This window comes from Scomber japonicus, chromosome 21 (assembly GCF_027409825.1).
Source record: "Scomber japonicus isolate fScoJap1 chromosome 21, fScoJap1.pri, whole genome shotgun sequence".
NCBI lineage: Eukaryota > Metazoa > Chordata > Actinopteri > Scombriformes > Scombridae > Scomber > Scomber japonicus.
Genome location: NC_070598.1, coordinates 6715500 through 6742010, shown reverse-complemented (window position 1 = coordinate 6742010; position 26511 = coordinate 6715500). Strand labels below are relative to the sequence as shown.

General features: G+C 41.1%; 1 protein-coding gene across 1 annotated transcript; it reads left to right on the top strand.

The window, feature by feature from the left end:
- The first annotated feature begins 706 nt into the window (after nt 1-706).
- LOC128382511 (F-box/LRR-repeat protein 7-like) lies at nt 707-22942 on the top strand. Its single transcript, XM_053342507.1, has 4 exons — nt 707-954; nt 5633-5722; nt 20658-21275; nt 22000-22942. Exons 1-4 carry the CDS (start codon nt 918-920, stop codon nt 22734-22736), a joined length of 1482 nt encoding a protein of 493 aa, XP_053198482.1. The 5' UTR covers nt 707-917; the 3' UTR covers nt 22737-22942.
- The last annotated feature ends 3569 nt before the right edge of the window (nt 22943-26511 follow it).

The window sequence follows — 26511 nt, the reverse complement described above, 5'->3', positions numbered from 1 at the left end:
TACTTCTAGATATCCAATGACCTGTATTACTGCTATACATAGAAACATCCTAGCATGTGTATGTGTTTGAACCATGCTCTGCTTTCAGTGGGCCTCAAAATCCTTCAGAATATAGGAGAGATTATGTGCAACAGCTTGTGATTGGTGAAGTGTATGTGGTGAAAGGCACACCTGTGAGGGGGATTGAATATTAATGAGGCATATAATATAATGGGAAAATCACATGTTGGGATTGTGGCTGCCTTCTTTCTGTGTTGCGTTTAAGGGACTAGATTGACTGTTCTGGTAAAATGTGAAATAATTAAAAAAAAATCTAAAAGTTGGTGTGTAACAATAGGCTATATCTTATTCTGCTGTTGTTGCTGAGGCACAGTCACGGCCTGTCTTTTGGGTTTTTATCTTTTTTTAAATATCCACATCTCCCTCCCTGGCCTGCGGTCTCTTTAAATCCAAATCCACTGGACGAGAGCTGCGCGTCCTCAGAAAGTTGTCTGGCCGCTGTGATTGCCCGCACTCAGCCTGATAAACAGCTGCTTACCATTTAGGGCACTTCACAAAGTTTTTTCCCTAAACTTCTCGAATCGGGGTGTTTTTTTTTCTTTTCTTCTTCTTCTTTTCTTTAAGTGTGTGTGTGTGTATGTGTGTGTGTTTACAACGCAGTGAGTCCTGAGGATGTTCAGATATAGCCAGTCTGCACCGCTGGAAGCTGAAGTCTGGATTCTAGGTTTGCGTAATGCTGAGGCGTCCTCTGTTCAACATCTGGATTAACTATTTGGAGTCAGAGCTAGCGGCCCAACACAAAACTCTTGACTGTCTAGTCCATCTTTACGGAAAGACTGCCTTTTTTTTTTATTACTCTGGACTTTTAACTCCTTTTGTTAACACGAGTTTTGCGTGTAGATTATGTATTCTTTAAAATGGGTGCGAACAATGGAAAACAGTATGGAAGCGAGGGTAAGTGTGTGCAATTACAGCTTTTTTAAAAACGCGTTTTATTACAATTACGCTTGAAATGACGAGTCTTTTACCAAACTGCACCGCTGTAAGTAAAAAAATGATGAGCATGTTTCCTGTCGGTGTCCTACTTTACTAAAAGACACAAAGCAATGCGCAGTTTCTTGAAGTCTTTAGCTTCCTTGAGTTTGTCCTCAGACATAAGGCAGCTAGCTGAAAACTAGCACTATTCCCTCTATATCTTCAATTTTCATACACTCATGTATTTTCACTGCTTGTGTAGAGTTAAACTTATTCCCTACTCCATCCAGAAAACGTCAAGTTGCGTAAAATGCGCTGAAGCCGTCCTGATACATTTGACTTTGAATTACCTACTTTTTTATACCTTTTTTTTTTAATGATGTGCAACGTTCATATTCATCCCACAGGAAAGACAGAGACATCTGGTGGTCATGTTTTAAACCCTTTTTATTCTTAATGAGCTGCTTCTAACTGTACACAGCCCTCTGCAGCCACTTCTCTACATTTTTTATCCAGGAAATGAACTCCTCAAAGGCTCTTATTGTTCAAGTTAAAAGCTTAATACAAGACAAGAGTGTGCAGAGGTAAGTTATTATTTCACCATGCAGACTTCAAACCTCTAGTGTTGGAAATTAGCAGCAGAGAAGAAGTCTTTGAAGGTTTTAAAAATCAGTCAGTTCACAGTCAGTTTAATGGTATTGGCTAATAACTCACAAAATCAGTCAACAACACATGACTTAGGGGCAACAAGTTCATCAGACAACACCAAGTAGCCTGATTAATGCCATATATTATGTGCTTAAAGTGTGCATCTGCAGGTCTAGTGGAGGCGGGGTCCATGGACATGAGTGTCTGGGCATGTGGGCACTTACTCATTCTTATCTTGATAAGAGGCAATTCCTGAGATTTTTTTGTTCACCTATTGTTGTTTGATGTGGTAGCCATTTTGTGCATTATCAGTCAACACCATATGATCCCTGCGTAAGTGAAAAGGTGTATTCAATGCCTTTAAAAATACATGAAAAGGTTAAGACTTCCACAGATGTGCCTAACACTAAAGACAACTGATTCCTAAATTATTCATATTTGAATTTAATAGGTAGTTGTGGTCTTTGCTGCAGCTGATTGATGTTAAATGTTGTCATCAGGTGTATTAGAAGTAGATATCTCAGGAGACAAGTTGGATAAATACCAATATTGACTCACACTTAATAATACAACATTATTTGGCTTGTTATCTTGATATCAATAATGTGCCAATATGAAACAGACAAGACAAAAAGAGAAGTCATCAATAATGTGGAAATGGTAGCCAGGCAAGCAGAGGCATTCACTGTCCGTCTCACTCAGCTTGCAGATAGATTCAAAAAATTGTTTCACCCAACTGGAATGCAGCTTAAATCCACCGAAAGACAACATGAAACTTTCTCTTTTGCAATATTAAGATAACCAAAATCCAAGACTCACAAAACACAATATTGATAAAAATCTCCAAGCGTAGCAGCATTTAATGATCCTGGAATGTCAGTTCAAACGTCAGAGTCAGGCTCACCTTCACTTCATAATCTAAGGCCTTAATCTTTCAACATTACTTATTCGTGGGGGGAGTGAAAAAGAAGAGAAAAAAACCCAAAAAACAACTGTGGCCCGACTCTTGCAAACACATTATTTCTGTCTCCAGAGCAGAAATGTTTGTATAAATAACATTCCAGTGTGATCTCTTCCTAAGTCAATAACTGCAGAGAAAAGATTGGAACTCGTGATGTTAAAAATAACATGTGGACCAGCTCCACCTAGGAGCATTCAGGAATCCGGCCTGTGAAGGTATATGAGCAGATTCTTGACTCTGTTCAAGTGATCCCTGGGCTGAATGTGCAACAAATTTCTCTTCCTTTACTCTTCAGATAGAAAAAAACATGATAGATTACACACTTGTTGCACAATATAGCATTAGATTAATTTATAGTTAGCATCTGGCACGGTTGCACCTCATTATGAATCATATATATTACACTCCAAACAGACCTGTCATGATAACTACATTTGTTGGACGATATATTTACTCAGATATTATCGCGATAAACGATATTATTGTCATTTAAAGATCATTTTATACCACCAATATAATGATAATATAATAGTATAATAATGCAGTAATTTACCTTTAATTCCATATAAGTGATTCTGCTCGCTTCTGCAGTCTCCACTCAGGACGTACACAGTGAGGAATGGAGGACACTACTCGATTAGCCAATGTGACATGAATAGCCTATTAGCTGCTAATCTGAGGTGTGGCAATACCAAGGTAAAAAATAATCAAGGTCACGTCCATGTGTCATATGATAAGTCGATATATAGACGTGATGATAACTCAAAATGATAAGTTGATAATAATGGTGACAGACCTAACTCCAAATTCAGTGTAACGACATGTGCAAACATTGATGGTTTTTTGTTGATGTGACATCATCACATGTTAATAGGATGATATCTATATTTTCAACATGAGGATTGATTTGATGAGTTTGAGGTTAATGCAGCTTTAATTTCCACGCCAGGCTTAATTGCAGAGATATGGACATTTTCAAGCAGCAGGGCTCCAACTAATGATAATTTTCTCTATTAAACTATTATTCATGTGATTCATCATATGTTGGTAAATTGTGAAAAATGTTCCCAGAGCCCATAGTTACTTTTTAAAATGTCTTATTTTTTGTGGTCATAGTCCAAAACCCAAATATAATCTATATTTCATAGAGGAGTATGAAAACTGGAAAACATTCACATTTGGGAAGCTGGAACCTGTGAATTTTTTCCACTTTTGCTCAAAATAACCAGCTTAATAGACTATTAAAGTCCCTGCTGATTGATTTTCTGCCAATAGACTTATTGATTAATCTAACAGATTGTTGCAGCTCTTTAAGAAACATAAAACTAAGTTCATTCATTCATTTGCTTGTCATCAGATGAGGGGTTCTTAAAGGGATCCATTTTCAGATTCATTGGATGGTTGTGATATCTGTGATACCTCTCATCTCATGACTGAAAGAAGATGTTAGCAAGTGTCCACCTCCATCAGAAAACACCATTGCACCATAATGTAAACACTGTTGTACATGGCGTTTATTCAAAGCATAAAATCTTTATAGCACTTATATAGTCATCATCTTGATAGTTGCCTGAGACCAGTCTTACTCACAAGTGCAGCATTCTGCAGTCCGTCTGTCCACATCTGTTTTCAAGTGTGACTCGGCAATTAATTACACACTGGTCACAACTATGCAGCAGCCCTCCACCAACACATTATATGAGCATAAGTCAGGAAACAGGAGCTTTTCTGAAAGTTGTTTTTCCACTAAAGACAGAAAACAATCTGCCTCGCACACAGATCCACATGTGTCGCCCCGGTGACCCTGCCGAAAAAATTCCTGTAATATTCAAATATATTTGTTGACACAGCTTTATGATCCTTTTGCTCTGCTTTGTTATTAGAAAAGAGCTCTCACTTTGACATCGACGAGCTCCTCATGAATATCTGAGTCATTTCAGAGCCGCTGCAGATGTGCCGGCTCAGTGATGTCACCACAAAATGTCATTCGTACTCACACCATAAAAGCTGCGTTGGGTTTTTTTAAAATCATTTTACACGTACCTTTGTGATCACGTGTTGTTTGTGCGGTCGAGTTTTGGATACACAGGTTGCATTTTTTGGCCCCCTTTGCACAAGCTTTTATATTTACGACTTATTTTTGGGAACTGTCTAGTCTGTTTAGGTGGTTGCACTTGATGTGCAAGTGGGTGTGACTGCTGGAGACTACCTCTTCTGCCTGTCGTGCTGGGTGAAAGGCACATACTTAGTCTCAGGAAAGCCACAAAGCTGCATTTATGATCTGACAGAGGAATGAAATGCCATAAACAAACCCTCCACAGGCAGCCTGCAGTCACCATGGCAGAAAAGCAGAGGCGCACATTCAAAGAGTATATATCTTTGAAATGTAGCACTGGTATGGGACTGTACAGGACACCGAAATCCAATAATCCAAGCATATAGCTCATAAATAAAAGTTGTAAATTCATGTAAACTTCATAAGAAAGCTCTTTCACGTGGCAGTCACACAGATCGTATGACCTAAAAAGAATGCTGCTAATGATATATATAATCATACATTAAATACAGTGACTGCTTGTATCTTGTGCAGGAAGGTTTCCTCACTCGTCGTCAGTGGAAGCGAAGGCTGAAGGGGATTTCGGGAGACTTTTATCATTCTTCCAAATATAAAAAAAAAACGGACACCTACTCAAACAAACCAGTGGACTTTGTTGCATGTGCCAAAGCTAAACTTTCATCTAAAGGCTTTGGCACATAAAAGTCATGAGTGCAGAGAGTGATGGGTTTTTTATTTCCTTACACTTCATACCTCCTTACCGTATTACATACATCCACTTTATCTCTGACAGACTCTTCAGGAATCGAGCGTGCAAGTAGCTTTCTCAAGGGCACGTTTTCAATTTCAACAAAGAAAAAAAAAGATTTCAGTCGACGTTACATTATGTGACTGTTTAAGTGATAAAACATGACTCATAGATGCAGTTTCTCATCTTAAAGTTGCCATACTGTATCACAGCACTTCTGTTTTTCTTCCCATTCCCCCCGCAGGTAAAGGGAGCTCAAGCATCTCCTCTGACATAAGTTCGAGCACAGATCACACACCAACTAAAGCTCCAAAGAATGTGGCTACCACCGAAGGTAAGGCATCTGGTGCTCATTAACCAAACTCCCCTCCCTTCTTCTTCTTCTTCTTCTTCTCCTCCTCCTCCTCCCACCCACCCTTCTTCCCTCCTCATCCACTTTCTGTAACTGCCTATTTTTGGAGAGAAACCTGTGTGTTCCTGGGATAACCCTAAATTGAAAACAAACTCACAGCTCCCATCAGAAACCAAAGGCATTTCTTGGGCTTTGTTTTAGAAGAAGAAGAAAAAAGAAAACACACACACACACACACACACACACACACACACAATTTTGGCTTCTCATTGTGGAAGAATGCTTATCTAAACTGTGGTCGTATCAGGCTCAAAACGTTGCCAGGGAGGGGAGGTACATGTGCTCGAGGGAGAGGAGGGATTTTGCTGGACACGGAGAAGGTGTGGGGAGTGAAAATGGGGAAAGAGGGCTTCACCTTCTGCTCAGACGCTGTTGTAACTCCTCTCCATGCAGCTCTCTGGCTCCCTCTTTCCTCCCCTCGCCTCCTGCCAGCCCAGGCAATCTTCCAACCCTGGCAGAGTAAGTGCAGGGAACTGCTTCTCTTTGTCAGGAGTGTACAGTATGTGTTACGAATGTAAACTGTATGCTCATTGTTGTGATTCAGAAATACTTTGCAGCTGACAGATGCCTTTTGAAGCCTCCTGTCAGCAGCTGTCTTGAATGTGGATCGGCCTGATACATTTTTAACAAGCTGTCAGTCAAAGCAGCAAGTTTTTTTTTGTCTTTATTTCAACAAAACGGAGCTAACAAAAGTCAAGTCTTCTCTTTAGATCGTCGCCTCTCATTGTCAAAGCTCTAAGTATGTGATGCCAGGAGCTGTAGCCTATCCTCACTGAAAAAACCGCAATATTGATGCTTGTGCTGTCTAGAAATTTGTATTAAAAAAAAACTGCAGACCACATCATCTCAACCAGGCTCTTTAGACAATTGTAATAATTTGTTTTGTTTTTTTTACAAAAGACTTGCTTACTAAGCTAGGTCATGGCAAAAAATCCCAAAATAACCAAAATAGTAGCTCAAAGAACATCATGGCCATTTTTATATTTATTTATCTTATCTTTAGCATGTAAACCTCTGACTTTTTGTAGGATATCACTGTGAGGATATATTCTACATATAAACCTGAATTCATTTTTTAAAAATGTACCACTTTAGAGCAGCATAATTAGCTGAAAAAGCATCAGTCTTGCTCTGCTTTTGGTCACCAACTCCTGAAGGAACAGCTAAATGCTATGTTCACCTGCTAGTTGCTAACTTTATCTGCCTGCTGTTTGGTGTCGGTCAGATAGCATAGGCTACTGTTTGTACTGTTTTACTGTCTGTTTTTAGGTGCTGCGTCTGGAAACAATTAGTTTATGAAAGGATTGAAAATTAACCAAAACATTGAAGCAGTGGCCAGTAAAACCAAAACGACTAGCTAAAAGATGCTAAAATGCTCAAGCTGAGCTTTCATACTATACACAGTCATTTGATCTATTCTTAATGCAAAACTATTGAGTAGTGTAACTTTAAACTTCAATTAACTGATTTTGGTCACTTGGGGACACAACATTGATTTATCATCACTTTTGATATATTAAACCTATTACTAAAAGATTGCTTATTTACATATGCAGCAGTTACGGAGCAACACTATCATTCATTTGGAGTTGTATATCTGGCAACCTAATTAATGTAAGTCCAATATTCACTCTTTTTAGCTCTGTTTGTGGTCTCCACCAACTCCTGAGAGAAATACCTGGCACTTTAACTGCTAAATGTGCACAAGCTATCTCTAACTGTTCTAAAGATCCTGCTTGGTGTGTCCAAATACTTCATGAGAGCAGTAAGAGTGAACCAAAAGAGTACAATTGTAGCCAGACAGCTAAATAATGAGTTGAAACTCACTTCAAAGCTCTGTAAAGCTGCAGGGTCAGTTGATAATTTATTATGAGCAACGCCTCTCCCATTACACATCATCACTTGATACATTGTTGTTATGAAAAATATAGATTATAGCTGTTATGAATTGACTGATCTTTATTAGTTTTATAGCACCTTTTAATTATGTTTTGGCTAATGTCAACTAGCAATAAAAAGGCACAACGTGACAAGGGTGTCTCACACTGGTTGACAGATTTTTGGGGTCATGTTGAACATTGAACAGGCGGGAAATGTTCCAAAAAGATAGAATGAGTCATACAATGAGAAAGCCTGAGATTTCAGCACTCAGTGAAGTAATCACTGAGTCATTGATTTTGACCAAAAAAACTTATCAAAGTCCCCCTGCGAATACATTGTGGTCCCTTTGTATTGTTGCTGTCGCCTTGTGCCGTGGTCGCTCTGTCTTTCTCAGAGTTGTCCAGTGACTCACGGGCTGCTTTGCACGCTCATACACATACATTCACCCAGTCCCTCTCATGCATTGTCATCACCAATCTTAAATTTGCTCTGGCATGATGAATGTAGTATTCTTGTGGTTTGGAGTTAGCCACAAGAAAACAAAAACCAGCTACAGCCTGTGTTTATAACTGTCAATCAGCTTCGAGATTTCAAGGTGTTTCTCAGAGAAGAAAAGCATTTGACGAAATCCTCACGAGACGTCAGATGTTCTTTTGGTTTCACGGAAGATGTGTGTCAATTAGTTTGTTTTAGTGAGGTTAATTCACTGATTAACCTCACTAAATATAGAGCAGGCTGTACCTTCTTCCTGTGAGCAGACAAGGCAGATTACTGTTACTCATTCAACTTTGCTGGAAATGCTGACTCACTTCGATCTGTCCATTGAACAACTGCTGGAAGTGCACCCAGAGTATTTTAGGGAAATTGATAATTGTCCTGAATGTGTCTACTTGGAGAACAACCTGTGCAGATATGAATATATAGAGTATAGACCATGGCCAGTGGCTTCCCCACCATAATTTCCCTCCTGTGTTATGACTGAAATTGTTATTTTGTTCTCCATGCTAAGTGGGAGTAATTACATGGTCTGGAACCGCCATGGCCACAGTCAAATCCCCCCTCCTTAAAAAGACATATACACACATGCAGACCCACGTTCACATACTCATACACACACACACACAGGCAGATCACACAGTCCTTGCCCACCTAGTCCTGTGGTCCACTAAACTAATCAGGAAGCAGTCTGGGCTGTTTCCCCACCGCACACTGGGAGTATTCATATCATACAGTGTCCATGCTGCAGTAATGTCGCTGTTGCATTAATGTAGTTAGTTAGTTTGAGGTAACGTGTTCACATGCACGGTTTCAAATAAATTGCTGGGAACTCTGAGCGGAGCACACTTAGTCTAACGTTAGCTATTTTAGCTAAATTGTGCTAACTAGACAGGCATTGTAATCATTAAACTTACTGAAATATTGCAACAATAGTGTGGGCCTCAGAGCCGGGGAGAGCAGTAGGTGATCCAACTGTCAATCACAGCTGTCAATCAACAGCCACACAACAGTAATCAAATCTCATTAGCTGATAAATAATTTCCAAATTGACCACCAAAGCACTTATAAGAGGGCTGAATTTAGTGATTGAGACCATAATGGCTCGTTGATTGATTGACCATAATGAATGATTGAGTACTTCTAGAAATAAGTTTGAACTAGCATCTAGTGGCCGTTGGTGGTATTACACTGCAAGGTACTTCCACAGTGGTTTGCTTTAAAGCCAAAAAACCATAATACTGAATTATTATCCAGCCTTAATATCCATATTGAGATGGAAAGTAGGCCATTGCCTGTCTTCCTCTGCTGGCCCAACATGTATTCCTACTAAATCAACATTAGGAAGTTACACTCATTCTCCTCCCGAAAACAAACTGAGTTGGGCAGTCATCTGGCAACTTTTTGCGACGTGTCTCTGTTTTCATTTATTATTTAGACAGGCTTGTGGTGGCCTGACCCAGTTGAGTTCCTTATTAGCTGCAGACTGAGAGGCACAGTCCTGAACAGTAAATCCTTCCTGTGGGATGAAATTCAGTAACTCCCAGCAGGGGTTAAACTGTGACCCCGTCTGGGCCTCAAGGGTTTGCTTTGGCACACTGGAACTCAGGGTACCTTAGGAATGTGGCTCAGGCATGGCAGGAGCTAAACCGACAACACCCAGAGATGTTCGGCCTCTAGAAGACCATTTTGATCCTGCTATATCAGCTGGAGCCTCGTGCCAAGTTTTATCCACTGATGTAATGCAGCCTTGCAGGGGCGTTGATCATGACAAAGCAGCCATGCTTTAAGGGGTGAGCCCCTTCACACGTTTATAATGGCACCAGGAAGGTGGCTGAGACGCAGCCAACGGTGGGAACAATCAACATGCCGACTTCCTCTCCGTCTGCCAAAGAGCAAAGTAACAAAGTGATAACAGTGACAGGGAAAAGCTTACTCAATCCTTCTACACCACTTCCAACATCGTAGTAAAAGACTAAACACTGTAAACATGTCATGATTTTAAATGCAGTTCTATATGTGTTTTTTTTTTTTAAAGGCAGTGTATCTTTTAGTTTCTACTTCTTCACAGATGTCTGTTTTTATGCATACAATCGTTACAGCTGTGCTATGCAAGTAGTTATTGCCTGGACCGGACTGCACGATATCAAGCCAAAAATGGGGAATGTAAATAAGCATCAGGCAAGTCGATTAGTCATTTTATCACAGTGGAAGACGACCAATTCTGCATGTAAGATGCCTGAAAGAAAGTGGAGCGTATTAGATTTCTCTTCGCCTTCTTTAGCTTGACAACATAAAACATCTGTTGTGTGACGCCCACCAATAAGAGCAATAAGTGGTCATCAGCCTGCGAATGTAAACATGGAGAATTCAAGGAGGCTCTCCTGTCCGATTACCGTTGCATGCTGTGCAGGTCATGAAAGGACGCAAGCTGTAAATGTTTCAACTCTATCTATTTTACTCTGTCGTTTCTCTTTGTCAAATCACTGTGCAGATTTTAAGGCATCATGATTGAGTAATCCAGCATAAATCATGGTGTTTGGTGTCTCCGTTTGCTACTTTTATGCATATTTAAAAAGACAATCCAAAATAACAATTAACCTCCTTACTGCTTTGATCCTGATACAGAATTTGTGGTTTTAACTCTTCTGATCGATGTATCTCCAAAATGCCGATTTTTTATCAGCTAAGAATTTTTCAGATCAAGTGAGTTTTTAAAAGGTTTATTTAGCATTTAATAGTAACGTATTTCACTGCATGTGTTGTAACTACACCCAACAATGACATCACAGAGTCCTGAGGCGCACAGCAAGGTCAGATCAGAGGGTGTTACTCTTTAAAACGCAGGAGTTTATAAGCTCATCAAGGAAGATTTAACCTAATTTATCCAAAGAACTTTAAAATCGCCAAATTTGGGGACACATATGTTTCATTGGACAGCTACAGTATGGTAAGTAATTGCATAAATATGGGAGGTGTCATGCAGTAAGGGCCCCTGTCTGGACTCGAACCAGGAACATTATGGTTACGTAAACCCTCAACTCTGCTGCTGCTGGTTTTTATTCTTTATTTTCCTTAACTTTCAGGTGAAGTGAAGGCATGTAATTGTGAGTGGCAGGATAAGAAGTTTGTCAGGTTGTAGTTAAAATATCAGTTTTCTTCACAACCTCACTTTTCAATAACTTTTTTCCTGTCAGTCAAGTATAAAAAGATATTTTAGCTGATTTTTTGGGTTTTTTTTTAATCCTGGTATGTTCCAGTTCACCTGATGGCTTTCCTTTTTATCATAGGCTCTAATATAATAAAGTTATAGCAATAAACACTGAAATATTGATCGGTGTCAGTTTACAGCACTCCCACATTGCTGTTCTGAAGGCAGGGTGAGGGCTCACTGTGCAGTCTAAACAGCTCGGCTCAGAAAACTCCTGTCTCCAACATGTTAATATTTTTGCCCTCCCAAGGGCAACAAATACATCACACTTCATCTGTAAACCAACTCCACGCAGTGATGACCCATTTAGTTGTGTTTACTTAAGCAGACGTATAGTCTTTCATTGTTGATTTTTGCTGTGCCAAATGTGTAAGAGGCTGCAGTGCTGCGTTTGTGTGCGTTTGTTGCCTCTGGGACGTTTTCACTGCTGAGAAAAAGATTTAGCTTGTTATCCTCCACTTATGTTGTAAATGTAACTTTTATCACTCATCTGCAGTCATTACTTCACTATATCTTCTAAGTCAAATAACACAGGGTAGACCTCAAGCTGTTGTGGGAAATTTATCTTTTTAGTAGTCTTGGTTAAACTTTGTCCTGCAGCTGCTTTGGAAGCTCTGAGATTGGCCGAGAAGTTTGTTTAGATGAAGAAGAATCTGTTACTGAAGGAGAATATTTGACAGGTGATTGACTGTTGACTATGTTTGGTTACCTATGAAGGATTAAAGGGAATACTGTTGCAGACGGCTGTCACTTTTTCCCCCCATTTTCAACTTACATAAAGCAGCACACGGCAACTATTTTAACTTTTTCAACAAGTCTACAGCAATTGTAATGAGAAATATCAGTGGTTTTTCTTCCAAACCTCATTGGAAATTGGAAGTCGTCTTTGTAAAGAGAACACAGAGAAGGAAAAGAATGCCAACGCTATTTTCCCCCCAGATTTTCTCCATCAGCTGTCCTCGCTCCTCCCCCTTCCTTTCTACCGTTCCTAGAGCCAGGAAATCTGAGCAAAAAGGCACAGAATAAGGCGGTGAAAGAAAAAAGAAAACAAGTGAAAGCAGTTTATCGAAGCAGGAGAAGTAGAAGAAGAAGAAGGAGGAGGAGGAGGGGAAAAAGGAAAAGGCAGTTGAGCGAGCAGAGTGCACCCATCTCATAACTCTTCTCTGATTACGGCTCCGTCTTCTCGTTCACTGTCTCGGGGAGGAAGTGCTTGGCCCTGTTGTTTTGAATGCATTTGCCATTTTCTTCAACAGGGTCACATTTTTCAGCATTACTACAGGAGCATGTTTGACAGGAGTTGGGAAAGATGCCACCTGGCCGAAACACACGCTCACTTCCTGTAAGATTTTGGCTCGCGAGTGATGTTTTTACTGTGATACACCTGGGTGTTTGGGCTTTTATGTGGCAATATGACCACAGTTGCGGACCAGCTAAACTGACACAGCGGACTCCCCCTAACCCCAACCCCTAACACCAACCCCACCCCTCCCCATACTTTCATTCTGTGGTTTGTTTCATTACGTAAGCTGGGAAGTGTCAGTTGTGGCTGAGGATGCAATGCTACAAAAATGAGAGGAAAATTTCTCTCCAGACAGAGTTCTTCAAGGGGTCTTGGTTGTATAAACTACGTTTTATAGAATTGTGTGTTTTTAAAAGAACCACGAGAACAAGTGAGGAACAGTTTGTGGTTGCACATAACGCCTGGCTCGGTCATATAGAGCGAGTTAAGAGTCGACTTCAGCTGCAGTTAAGAAGGACGAAACATTTGTCTCGGTTGTCAAAGCCGTCCGCCTTTATTTGGTTACTCAGATTTGAACTCCAAAACCAAAAGCAACCAAAGATCCAAAACCACCAGACTACGTGTTAGGTTCTGGGTTTGCGATCACAGAATCTGAACATTTTAGTGATCCAGCCTTTCATAAAATCTAGTATGGGAACGCAGGTGTAAATGAACAAAGATAGGCCTACATGACTTACTTAAACAGAATAGTCCGATACTTTGGAAAATAGACACTTTCTAACCCCAGAGTAAGATGGGATCTATAGCTAACACGGATAAATCATTAGCATAAAAACTGTAGCCAAAACTCCCAAACAGTGCCTCTAAATTTAAATAGGTAGTTTAAACATATCTGGTTTGTTTAATCCACACACAAACAGAAATGTAACAAGTTTACAGCCATGAAAGCGGCTCTGTGAGGCTAAACGCTAACAGGTCTTAGTCAGAATAAGTCATGCTTTAAACCCATTTAACCCCACTGGACATTTTTTTCCACCTTAAAAACTGCGAGAAGAAAAAATTTGCCATCTGGTGAGTTTGTATTTCCAACTCCTGTCCAGTCATATTGACACTGAAATGTCCAAGTTTCATGAGGTTTAGTATGACTGGCCTTGCACTATGGCATTCAATCTACATATACAAATGATTTAATGCATTGTAAGACCATCACAATCGTGCATTGTGCTGCAAAAAAGCTCAGTTTAACCGATTGAAATGAAGTTTTATGAAGAGTTTTATTCTCTTCTACCATATGAGACAAACTAACCTCTTAAAAGCAGTCAAAGTGAACCCTTTTTTTTTGTCAAGAGTCTCTAACCGCAAAAGTTCCAGCACTTCCCTTGTTCTGTTGCTTCAACCACATGAGATCATTACATTTGCTCCTCATCACAACCAAATCAACCGTTTGGGCCAGCGCTCTCTTTTCCATTCCTGTCTGATGTGCAGTTTCTTCGCTTTCTGTGTGAAAGCCAGCGTTGCCCTCCTCAGTCATTTAACACAATTGTCACTATATGCTCTTAACCCCTTTCTCTCACACGCACACACACACGACTGCCAGAGAGGATCAACTGTACAGAAAAAGTCATCTTGTGCACATGCTTTCTCTTCTGCTTCATCTCTTGACATCCTGATTTAACAACCTGAGAAAAAAAAAAGAAAAAAATGACGTCAGCTCCAATGTGTGTGATGTTGCCAAAGGCCGGAGCGATCTTTGCATGATGCTTAATTTGCCTTTGGAGTCTGGACTGTCATCTCTGCTCTGTGGAAAATGTGTGCGCTGTGATGAATACACAAACACGAGAGCTTGCATCGGTGAAGGAGTGACTTTAAATTTGGCTTTACGATATCTAAAAAACGACTGCTGCCCCCCACCCCCACCCCCCCCTCCTCTGCTGAGGATTTATAAAGTGACACGGAAAACTCCCCTCTTAGGAAATCAGACGTGTTGTTGGGGGGAAAGCGTGGCTCACACTAAGCACAAATCTAGTGCTGCACGAGCTTCAAAAAATTGAATCCCGAGACTGAGTGAGTGTGAGAATAGCTGCAGTGTAGAAGTTGAGGAGTTAGGAGTTTTGGAGGGGGGGGTAAGGAGGGGGGGTTGTGCAGAGTTGAGTAGTCTGTTTCCTGTCCAAGTGTGCACATTGTAAAGGAACCAGCAGGCCCTATTGTCTTTCAGGTTGTCCAGTGACGTAAGACCTTCCTGTAGTGAAGGCTTTGCTGATAGCCTCGCCGCCACACTGTATGGTAATATCAACTTCCATGTATTCAGTAAAACCCAAGACATACCCAGATGTTTTTTATCCCAGGAGTTCTCTCTCTCTCTCTCTCTCTCTCTCCCTCTCTCTCGCTCTCTCTCTTTCTCTCTCTCTCCCCCTCTCTTAGTCGGATCACTTATAAGCAAAAAGCATCTCTATATTCCCTTTCATGCACTACACCACACCCCTGTCATGGTCTTGGCTGGGGAGGAGCACAGTGAACATGTCACAGGGCTAATGGCATTGAGGTAATGGATTGGTCTATTCTGCCAGATGCAGCAGTAATAATCCTGCTAGCTCCAGACAGGGTCTTAGCAGAACTTCACAGCACTGCAAGATCCTGAAAAGAATCCCTATAGCTTTAGTTTATGACCAGACTGCGCCAAAGTCAGGATTGACCCTGCCTGTGCACTTGTCTCTGTCTCTGGTAAAGTCTGCAGGCTCTATTGCCAATTTATCTTCCCTCTTTCTTTTCCTCTCTTGCCCCTATTTTCTTTTTGAGGCCCTCGAAATCTGTTTTTGTGCACTACTTAAAAAAAATTCATCAGGTTTTTGTCATTAAGGCGACATCACTCCGAACATCCAGCTGCGCCTCTTCATCATGCAGGCATCTTGTCTTTTCAGTGATCACTCCGATTGATTTACATTAAACTTCTGGGTATCAAAGCACGATCCAGATGTGTCTCAGAAGTAAGGCTAAGTTGATGTTAATGGAATCCTGCTGCGGCACTGCTGTGGATCAGCATAGATTTGGTATTAGTGGCAAATGATTTCAGCCAAGTATGCCTTGCTGTGGCTATACGCACATTCAAAATGCATGAGTTTCTCTTTCATTTCACCACTGCTCTGTTGTTCTTTGTCCAGGGTAAAGACCAGATGTTCCACTGTTTCTCCTCTGATTTCCTAAACCAAACTGAGTCTTCCACCATCTGCACTCGCAGCGCCTTCAAGAAACGTCTAACAGCTGCATGGTATTTGTCCTGTTAATGATAGGTTTGCAAGTGATACGCAGATATAAAACACGACACCGCCGGTTAACTTATACAGATTTAAGCAGTAACTGAGAGTTAGGGGACAGGTTATTCTTTCAGTTGAGTTTAAAGCTGAGAATAAACGATCTGAACTCGTTGATAATTCACACACACAAAAAAATGACTGAATAATGACAGAAGTATCCCAACCTCGGGTTCCATTCACTAGCTTTTCCTGGAGCTTTCAGTCGTATCCACGGATGGAGTTTGCTCAGTCGTCATGGAGATGAAGTGTTGCCATGTAACTGTTATGACTTAATGTATGTTCAGGACTTCTCATCTGTGTTGGCTTAAAAGTTAAGCAGGAATTTCATTCTGGATCTTGGAAATAATTTGATCAAATAGTTCCAACTTGAAGTCCACTGATTTGAGACGTGGTTAAAAGCTATGGACCTTAACTTTGGGAAAAACTACAGTATTGTATCTCAACTATCATTCTTAGTAAAAGTGAAGTTTATAACTGACAGAAGAGGGAGTTTTTATCTGAATAATTTTGTCTTTTTTGGATGGACAGTCTGAATAATAGTATTTTTTTTATTTTGAGGAAGTTGAATAGTTTGAATATTTGTCTGCAGGTTGCGGCTTTAGATTATATCTTGAAGATGGAGGCTTCTCAAAGCAAAAAGTGAAAAAGTCAACCAACCACAGAGAGCCTGACAATAGGCTCTCTGTACGTGATGAACTGTGATTCTTACACAGTAAACTTGCTTAATCACAATTTTAGTCTGACTTCAGAAGACATTTATTTAGCCAATATCTGCATAGCTTAGAAACAGTTTGTTTGTTAGTCTAGAGGAAGTACTGAGAGAGAGAGAGAGAGAGAGAGAGAGAGAGATTCAGATGCAAAAATCAAAGGTAAATTAATTTACATTGTAATGTGACAGGTATAAAAGTGAAGGAAGCTCCTTATTAATAAATTAGAAAATTGATTAAAATCTGAATCCATCTTCTTAAATGTGAGTCTGAGGACGTCATCTTGGGTTTTGGGGAACAGTGATTGTCATTTTTCACAATTTTGGACATTTTATCGACTAAGTGACTTATCTCATTTAAAAAGCCCCAATGATTATTTAATGAACAAATGTCTCACTCAGCTAGAAAACCACAACACCTGCACATTCCCTAAAGCAACCAAGGTGCCATCTATCTGAAATCAAGCACAACTGAGAAGCTGTCTTCATTTAGCTTTTCCCACCAGCTGTGGGAAGCTGCATCTTAGAGAGAAATGGGGTGGATGTAGTCTAATTAGTAGCACCATGTTTCTCTGTTCTCTCTTGTTTCTTCTTCTGATCAGTAACACATGTAATTACGCAATTTGAACATTGCTCCTAAGCCAGTGGCAGATGAGTTTTTCTCCCCTGCGTGCAGAATCCATCTCATTAGCCTGGACTTCATTCATCCATCAAAACTAATGACTCAAGAAATATGAAAAATCATTCATCAGTCATGATTTTGGCATTGTGTAGATCTTTGTGTTGTGATACGAAGAGGGCTGATCCCCTTTATAACCATAAATATTTAACACAGTATCATTTATATTCTTATTATTTACTGAAAACATGAAATTTCTTGGACCCCATCAGACCTGATGCCAAAATATACTGATTTCCACTTGTTTGTATAGCTCTGTGTGATTCCAGCTATGTTGGATAAATCCACAAACACTAGGTATTAACTCAGGAATTTTGTGATATTTATAATGTGGTTGAATAAATAAAAAATCCCAGCACCACCACTGTCATGACATATTTGGACAGGTGTGGGAAATTCGAAATAGATGAAGTGTTTATAATGACTTCAGACCATTAAATCTTTTGTATTAAGCCAAAAAAATGCATTATCATCAGTAAAAAGCCATTTAAGAGCAATGCAGGCCAAGATAAGCCAGATGACCTCAAGGAAATAGTCATACAAATTTAAAGTTGAACTAATCATAGATAGACCACCCACGAGATGCAGGAGATTTATAAAATGCCATGCACTTTTAAAGTGATGCTCTTCGTTTTGTCCGAGTTTGGATGCGAGTGAGTGTTTTAAGGCACACAAGAGGGAGTTTTAAAAGTAGCTGTGAGTCGAAGGACATGTTCCCGAGAGGACCCGGTCTGTGGATGTCATCAGAGGCGGGCTGGGAGGCAGACTGAGCCGAGGTCTGGATTTCAGATCTGCAGGGACAGCAGTAGTACGGCCGATGTCACTGCCCAGCTGTCTGTCCCAGCACACAAATCCACATGACAGGCAGGATGCTGTCCATTCGTCACTAGCTGACAATCAGTCTCGAAGCATCTCAACTTGATTCAATCATGGATTACATGCCTGGCATTACAAATGTAGGGAGAGGGTGGCAAAAGTTGCAATTCAAGACATCAACACTGCAAACTACCACTTCAAATGGTTGATAAAATTTGAATATTCACTACCTTAAAAGTTAATTTGAAGTCTGTTTAGCAGGTATAATCTACCCCATGTTCGTTACCATGCTAACATGCTAAGTGTAACTTCAATTGAAATGCAGGTAATGTTTCTGAGTTCAAAGAAACGTTCATATAAAACTATTCCACCTTTTTATTGTAAAAACTTTGAGTATATTTGGAGTAAAATATTTTTCTATTCATGCAATAGTTTTGGTATAGAGAAGAAGCTCATAGTAAACTCACACAGAATTATTAGCCAACTTCGGAGTTCAGCTCTATTCATCATCTTTTAGCTCGTTGATTCGGCCTTAAAGCTGCAAATTGCCTGTTTTGGTTCACTCTTACCACTCAGGTAGTTTAAAAAAAGAGCTGATAAACCATACTATGCCTGCATAATGCCAAATGACAAACTAAATTAGCAACTAGATCGTGAATCTAGAGGTACATTTAGGACACAGCTAACAAGAGGTATTGGACTTACGTTCACTAGATGGACCTGATCTCCAGTCCAAATGAATGCTAACACATTAGCCATATCCACTTCATAAGGTGATAATGTCACATTTAAGTTTGGTCTGCGCACCCAGGCGGTTACAATCAATTAATATGGCTTTCTATCTGTTTTCTGTATGTATTGTGGAGAAAAGTCACTGAAGAAAAATGAAAAGAGATACCTGAGACCCATTCTCATCACATATCCTACAGTAACTATCAATGTCTCAAACAAATAGACAGATAGTGATTTTTTTTTGGGGTCACAGTCGGACAGCTGTAAGTGACATCATTCTTGTAACTTCTTGAAATGCTTTTAGTGATGACTATCAATCCGACTCAACTCAAGACTGGACAAGACGAATTAGAGGGGTGATGAGGAGAAGCTGATAGCATCAGAGGAAAGCACTCAGTGTCCCGGTGTGATGGGTCGATCCCGGGAATCAGATCCAACACCCTGACCTGATGGAGGCGGAGGCCTGGAGCATCTCACGCCACAGTGATGAGATCCAGTCGCCGCTTCACACAGCTGCGTCTTTAGACGTTGCGGCAATCAGCGCACATCTGTCAGGAGGGCCTCAGTGTTTACACAGGGGTAACCGTACATTGTCAGCCCCAGCAGCAAACTCCTCAGCTGCTCGCTTTGAAGCTACAGAGTTCATCTGATCAAGAGGCCCTGTGACGGCTTCTCAAACGCCTGGAAGATAAATGTGACATATTTTTTCCCCAAACATCCCAAAACGTGATAACGAGATCCATGGAAAGTCTTTTTCATTGATGATAAAAGCTGGTGTGGCTATGGCACCATCGTGTTGAACCCTGCACTTGTTGGCCGGTTTCTTGGCTTTATGTCTAGATTTTTCTTATTCCCACGGATAAGTGGAAAATATATTGTGACAGTGAGTCATTTCCAGTACGGAAACAGCGAAGATTAATGGAGGGAAATAATTTCAGTGATCTAAAACAGCAACGGTAAAGGTCATGGTTTGGTCCTCCAGAATGAAACACAACATTGATGAGACATGCAGCTCGTTATTCAAATATCCCTGTTTTTCAAAAGGAAGATGCCCCTTTTTAAAACTTTTCAAAATCAAGGCTATATAATACTTTGTTTGGGGTGGGGAGGCACTACAACCTTTTTTTAATGTCAAGGACGAGCTTTAAAATAACTCTGGTGATGTCATCAGGGGTTATCTCAGCTTGGGCTTACAGAGCACAGATTTATGAAAGGAAGCCTGCGTTTGCAAACTGGGGCCATTGAGTTTGAAAGATAGGGACATTAACCAGACAGGGCGGATCTAATGAAAAGATGTTACATGTTGCATCATGGGAAATGTAGGATCCAGTTTTCGGAACGTGAGCCAAGGACGGATCAACGTCAGGATATCGCTATCCCTGCTGCATTGATTTTGACCAAAGTTTAAGAAGCAAAAGCAATTTTTTCTTGCATGGAAACTTGGATTTACTGTTCTGTTCACTTGTATAAAACCAACTGATGACAACACAGTCATTGAAGGCATTTAAGGCGTTTGTTTTAGTTTTCAAAAGTCATTTTGAGAAATGTAGGAAATTACTCTGGTTGAAGTAGAGGTGCATGAGTCACGTTTAGGGAAAGTCCAGCAAAACTTGCTTTACAGACTCACATTGCAAAATAATTCCTGGAATGTCCTGACCATCACAAATGAATAATATTAAACACTGGGGGAGAAGTTTTCCTTTTACAGAAGCTGTACAGTTTGCTCCACATTCCGAGTTGACTTCAGATAGTAATTCTGTCTTTTTCTCTCTTTTTTTGGTTCCAGGTTTAGACTCCAGCACACGAACACTGAGCACCCCCAGCCCCGGGCTTATCTTGCCATCTAAATCCTCCTCTCTCTCCTCACCTGCCCTCTCAAGCAATGGCCATGAGACCAACTCGTCCTCTTCCTCCTCTGCCCCCGCTGAGACAGTCGCTGTTGTTCACTCTCAGCCTGGCACCCACACGCGCTCCCGCCAGTCGAAAAGCCACCACCACGCCCCCATCGACCTCCTCCCAGACCACAGTCTGTTGCAGATCTTCTCCCATCTTCCCACCAACCAGCTGTGCCGTTGTGCGAGAGTATGTCGCCGCTGGTACAACTTGGCGTGGGACCCGAGGCTGTGGAGCACCGTCCGGCTAACAGGAGAGCTGCTTCATGCTGACCGCGCCATTAGAGTCCTGACCCACCGGCTGTGCCAAGACACCCCAAATGTGTGTCTGACGCTGGAGACGGTGGTGGTCAACGGCTGTAAGAGGCTCACTGACCGCGGCCTGCATGTGGTGGCTCAGTGTTGTCCTGAGCTGCGACATCTGGAGGTTGCGGGCTGTTATAACATCTCCAATGAGGCTGTGTTTGAGGTGGTGTCCCGCTGCCCCAACCTGGAACACCTGAACCTCTCAGGTAAATACCACATTGCCATATTCAGTGAAAAGCAGTCAAAGCTACTTGATTACTGGCCAGGCACAGGCTTACTGGGTTTTATTAAGGAGTGGCTGCTACCTTACATCACGCACAAGTGTGGATTTACCTCAAAGAATTCCTCTCCTCAGTCATTTCTTCTAAAGCTGCTAAAATCATTAGAGGAGCTGGAGAAGCTCTGCCAACCTTAAGCTCCCATGTGGGAGAAGAAAGGCTTTCTTTAAGCTGAAAGCAGAACTTACCTCAACATGAGTAAGAGGAGCGGTCTGCTGCTTTCATTAAGGAAGTGACACAAATAACACTGAGCTGGACAGCACTGTAGTGGCAGAGCACCAGTCTGTACTATTAGCACCAGGAAGTAAGCCCTTTGTAGCCCTTTGTTGTAAAAATAGCCTTTAAAAAAAACAAACTTTGTGGCTTTTCTTTGAAAGGCTGAAAATGATGAAATCAAATTCATTTTTCAAACCGTTAACGACGTTGGTCTTTGATTTTTTTTTTCCTTTGCAAATTGACCTCAGTTTTGATTTTCTCCAAGTTGTTTGCACTCAAACATTTTCATGCCTCTAGTTGCAGGCATAAAGCCAAATACTTTACTCTGGCGCCCTCAAGTGGCGAATCATAAGTTAACTTCAAGAGTAAGATTGTTTTCAATGGAGAAAAAACCAGTATGCATTGAAGAAATAATCTCTGCTTCCTCTTCCTGCAGGCTGCTCCAAGGTGACATGTATCAGCCTGACCCAAGAGGCCTCGTTACAGCTGTCCCCTCTGCACGGCCAGCAGATCTCCATTCACTACTTGGACATGACCGACTGCTTTTCCCTCGAGGATGAGGGCTTGCGAACTATCGCCGCCCACTGCCCTCGCCTGACTCACCTGTATTTGCGCCGCTGCCCCAGACTGACTGATGAAGCCTTGCGCCACCTGGCTCTCCACTGCCCTTCGATAAGGGAGCTGAGTCTCAGTGACTGCCGCTTGGTGGGAGATTTCGGCCTGCGTGAAGTCGCCCGACTGGAGGGCTGCCTGCGCTACCTGAGTGTGGCCCACTGCACCCGCATTACAGACGTGGGCATGCGCTACGTGGCTCGCTACTGCCCAAGACTGCGCTACTTGAATGCGAGGGGTTGTGAGGGGCTGACAGATCACGGCCTGGGCCATTTAGCCAGGAGCTGCCCCAAACTCAAGTCTCTGGATGTGGGTAAATGCCCGCTGGTGTCGGACAGTGGTCTGGAGCAGCTGGCTATGTACTGCCAAGGCCTGAGGCGGGTGAGTCTCAGAGCGTGCGAGAGCGTAACAGGCAGAGGACTCAAAGCTCTGGCAGCCAACTGCTGCGAGCTGCAGCTTCTCAACGTGCAGGACTGTGAGGTATCGCCAGAGGCACTGCGGTTTGTCCGACGCCACTGCCGGCGCTGTGTCATCGAGCACACAAACCCTGCTTTCTATTGACAATCTGAGCTTTTTGGACTGGTCCTCTGACAAGTGGATGTTCTAATATTCCTGCTATGGTGTTGGCAGCAGCTGATTTGTCAGAATTGATTGAAAACTGGTGTGCAATACTGGCCAGAAATTTGTCTTTTTTTGAAATCCGCTTAGTGGCTGTTAATGCTGTCCTTTGAAAAATACTTCCATAGAATGTATTTAACATATTTATCTGTAAAACAAAAAAAAGGCAGAGAAGTACAGTATGTCAGTATATTACTTTTTTTTTGTCAACATCACAATTTGCAATGTAACAACATGCTACAACACTGAGCACTGGGTACAGTTGTGTTACCATTTAAAAGCATTGTAATATATTCTATTTTAAAGTTCATCATCACCTTAAGGCCCTGAAACATAATCATTATCATACATTACTACAACTATTTATGAACAGCAAGTATCTTCAGAATAAACCACTAAGAATGTAGCTACAAAGCAGCAAAAAAAAAAAAAAAGCAGATGTGGTGATTTAAAATATACTCAGTTTCACTTTGTTTATGTTGTGTGCATATGCACTTTATGCTATTGTGCTGACAATCACTTCAACTGAGCTAAATGTCATCAATTTGTCATCTGAGGTTTCTGTTAATTAAAGGATACTATTACTGAGAGGACTTTTACTGCCAAAAAAAGAGACAAACAGGTATGGGATCATTGTTTGAAATAAACAAGAACACATTGCTGCTATAACTGTGCCAATAAATTTCTTCAAAATCCGCCTCAACAACTGTGAGTGTTTTACTCAACCCTTCATTATAGTCTTAAAGGATTTAAGTCTGCACATATTTGTGACTGGGAAAATATAAATGCACAGGTTTGGGGCAGAATTGTAATACTGTTTATGTCTGTTTTGTGTAAGTTTGGATGTTTTTAAAGCCTTTCTAACAGAAGCAACATCTGTCTCCTCCACCTGTTGTTGATTGCTGTGCTCCTGCAGTGCTCCTTGGTTCCTTAGCAAGCAAATATATGACATAATCACAACACCAAGCAATAGCAAACATTGTTGTTAAGAGACAGCTGTGAAAAACAATCTGTGCCTCTGTGTTTTTAAGAGAGCTCTGGACCTGTAGTGGCTCTTAAGGCTGCCGCTGTGGGAGGACATTGCAGCACAGTAAGAGCCGCAGAGCAGCAGGTGGAAGAGTTTTTTGGGCATCCTGTTTGCCACCCTCGGGAGGGGCCCTTGCTCTTGGCTTCCCCCCAAGCAGCTGAGCTCTGGGAAGGGGTGAGGGATGCCACAGAAATGCCAAAAATGTGAGTAAACATTGGCTCTTTTTTGAAGCCGCTGGAGGTTGTTGCATGCAGAGTGTATTTGGTGTAAATCATTTAATTTGATTACATTAAAAAAAAAAATTCAGTGAAGTTGTTCCAGCTTGTAGGTAATGAGTTTGTCTTTGGCGTAAGATGTAAGATTAAAATCGGGAAGTAAACATGTTTCAGTTAGAGCAAAGTAATTAGGCAAAATACCTGTATACTGATGACTGCTGTTGGAAAGGAGGATGTATAAAGATTCCTGCAGGCCATATGAATTTATAAGAAGGTGCTATTTCCAGAATTTCATGGTGTTTTTTAATTCACAACCTCTTTGCCTTTTTTGGAAAGGTGTCTATCGTCTGTGAAGGCCCTCTGGAAACCCTTTCCTGTTAAGTATCCATCTGTAGGAATGTCTAAAGTTTGCCTTTACCTTTACCTGAATGTGTGCAGACCCACCGGGAGCCACCCTTGAGAAAGACTAGACTAGTTAGATGAATTTGGTAGCACTGACTCAGCTGCAAGGTGTGAATATCTGCATCTAAATAAATGTGAAACCGCTCTTAACCAACAAAGTGTGAAGGATGATTAAAACATCATTAAAATTGACAAGTTTTCAACTGAGTGATGTGATTGTGTATTGTCTAAGTGATGGTTTGGTGATGGTTTTGCCCCCCCAACCGAAATGTAAAATCCCCCTGGGGTGACATGTACATTGATATTAATTGGAAACCTCTCCGCCTGGCTAAGGTCTGGATGCACGACTACTAAAAGGATTTTCTATCATGCAAACAGAATCAATCAATCAATCTTTATTTGTATAGTGTCAAATCACAACAAAGTCATCTCAAGGCTCTTTACACATAGAGCAGGTTCTAAACCCAACTCTTCAGGCTGCTTCCATATTTAATGAGGTTGGACAGAGCAATTTTACAGTAGTCAAGTCATTTCACGATCATGATGTTGATCTAAGCTCGATATGTTGCTTGTCTGGAAATATTACTGCACTTCATAAACTCAGGGAAAGATTAAAAAGCAGGAATTTCTCTTGGTACCTGAGGGATATTTATCCAGTATGTGGTCTACTTTAGCCTGTCATGCACGGACAGGTAAACTACTTTCTGATCAGCCTTTTTGGTTATATAAGTTTTTTGAATTTACAGTATGCAGAATTTTTTTGTTTGGAAGTTTTGTTTTATAATTACATCAATTATGTTCTCAACTTTCCGTCTTATGCTCTCTAAGAAGTAAAATGGTAACAAGCCAGCCGCAGTGGTCATGGCTCAGTACCAGCATGTTTGAATTGTGTTTACATGAAGGAGCTCTGGTGTCTCTGGATCCTCGGTGGAAGGCCTGGCCTCAGGAGGAGCCTTCCAGGATGGTAATAAGGCTCGCCTCTGGCAGCTTATCAGACCATGCTTGTGGTTGTCATTCAATACCGACTCAGTATTCTCGGATTCCTAAAATATCATACCAGTATATCATGATATATAATCTGCCACCACCCGTTACATTTTTTCTAGATGATTTCTTCATAATTTTAAGGAAGCTGAAGTGTTGAGTGGGTGGCTGAATGTGTAGCAGTTGATACGTGTTGTGGTTGTAATTCCTGCTGGTGGCCAGTAGAGGGCACTACAGGTCAAAGATTTCTATGATACTGGTGTGTTACCACAACTCAACCAAATGTTTGTGGATTTAATAAGCAGTGTAGATAAACCTCAGGGATCAGGCAGCTAAAACTTCCTGGATTAGACAGCTGTGGGATTAATAACAACATAACCACTTTTAATGGATTTCCAAACTCAGAAATCATTTTTGGACAATCTGCTGGTGGCCTCAATGTCTTTAAATTGGTGAGTATGAAGGTAATAGAGCAGGTTACATATAATACCTGAGCATATATGGCAAATAGACTTTTTTAATGTATTTGTGGGCAGGTCACTTTTGGTTGAGGGTTTGATCCACAGCACTATTGTGATTGGTGCCCACTCCCCCTACAGGACACTATTGTAGCATGAGGATCCACAGAGTGATCATGCTATTAAACTTTTATTTATTTTCATGATAAATAAAATATATAAATGATTTGACAACAACAACAACAACACAAAAAAATCTATCTAAATAAATACTGTGATTAAAGTATCTTCCTCCTCCACATCCCACATCCCACAATACCTGCAATAAAACAAATCTCAAGATGCTTTCACAGAGATACTGAGTGACACGGTTCTTGTCTTCCTGTCTTAAAAGTAGCTGCATATTATCGAGGTTAAAAAGATGCAGATGTGATTCAGCATTCGTCTCTGATGCACAGCAGGATGAGACGCTGCTTTCTGAAACCCCCTACGATGATGCTTTGTTGGGGTTTTTATTTCCTTGTTGTTGTCCAACCTGAGAAACTTGCAAAGTCTCACCCTGAGAGACCCAGGAGAGACTTCCATAAAGTGCAGCAAAAGAGTCACACAAAGACCGACCGGCGAGGAGAAGA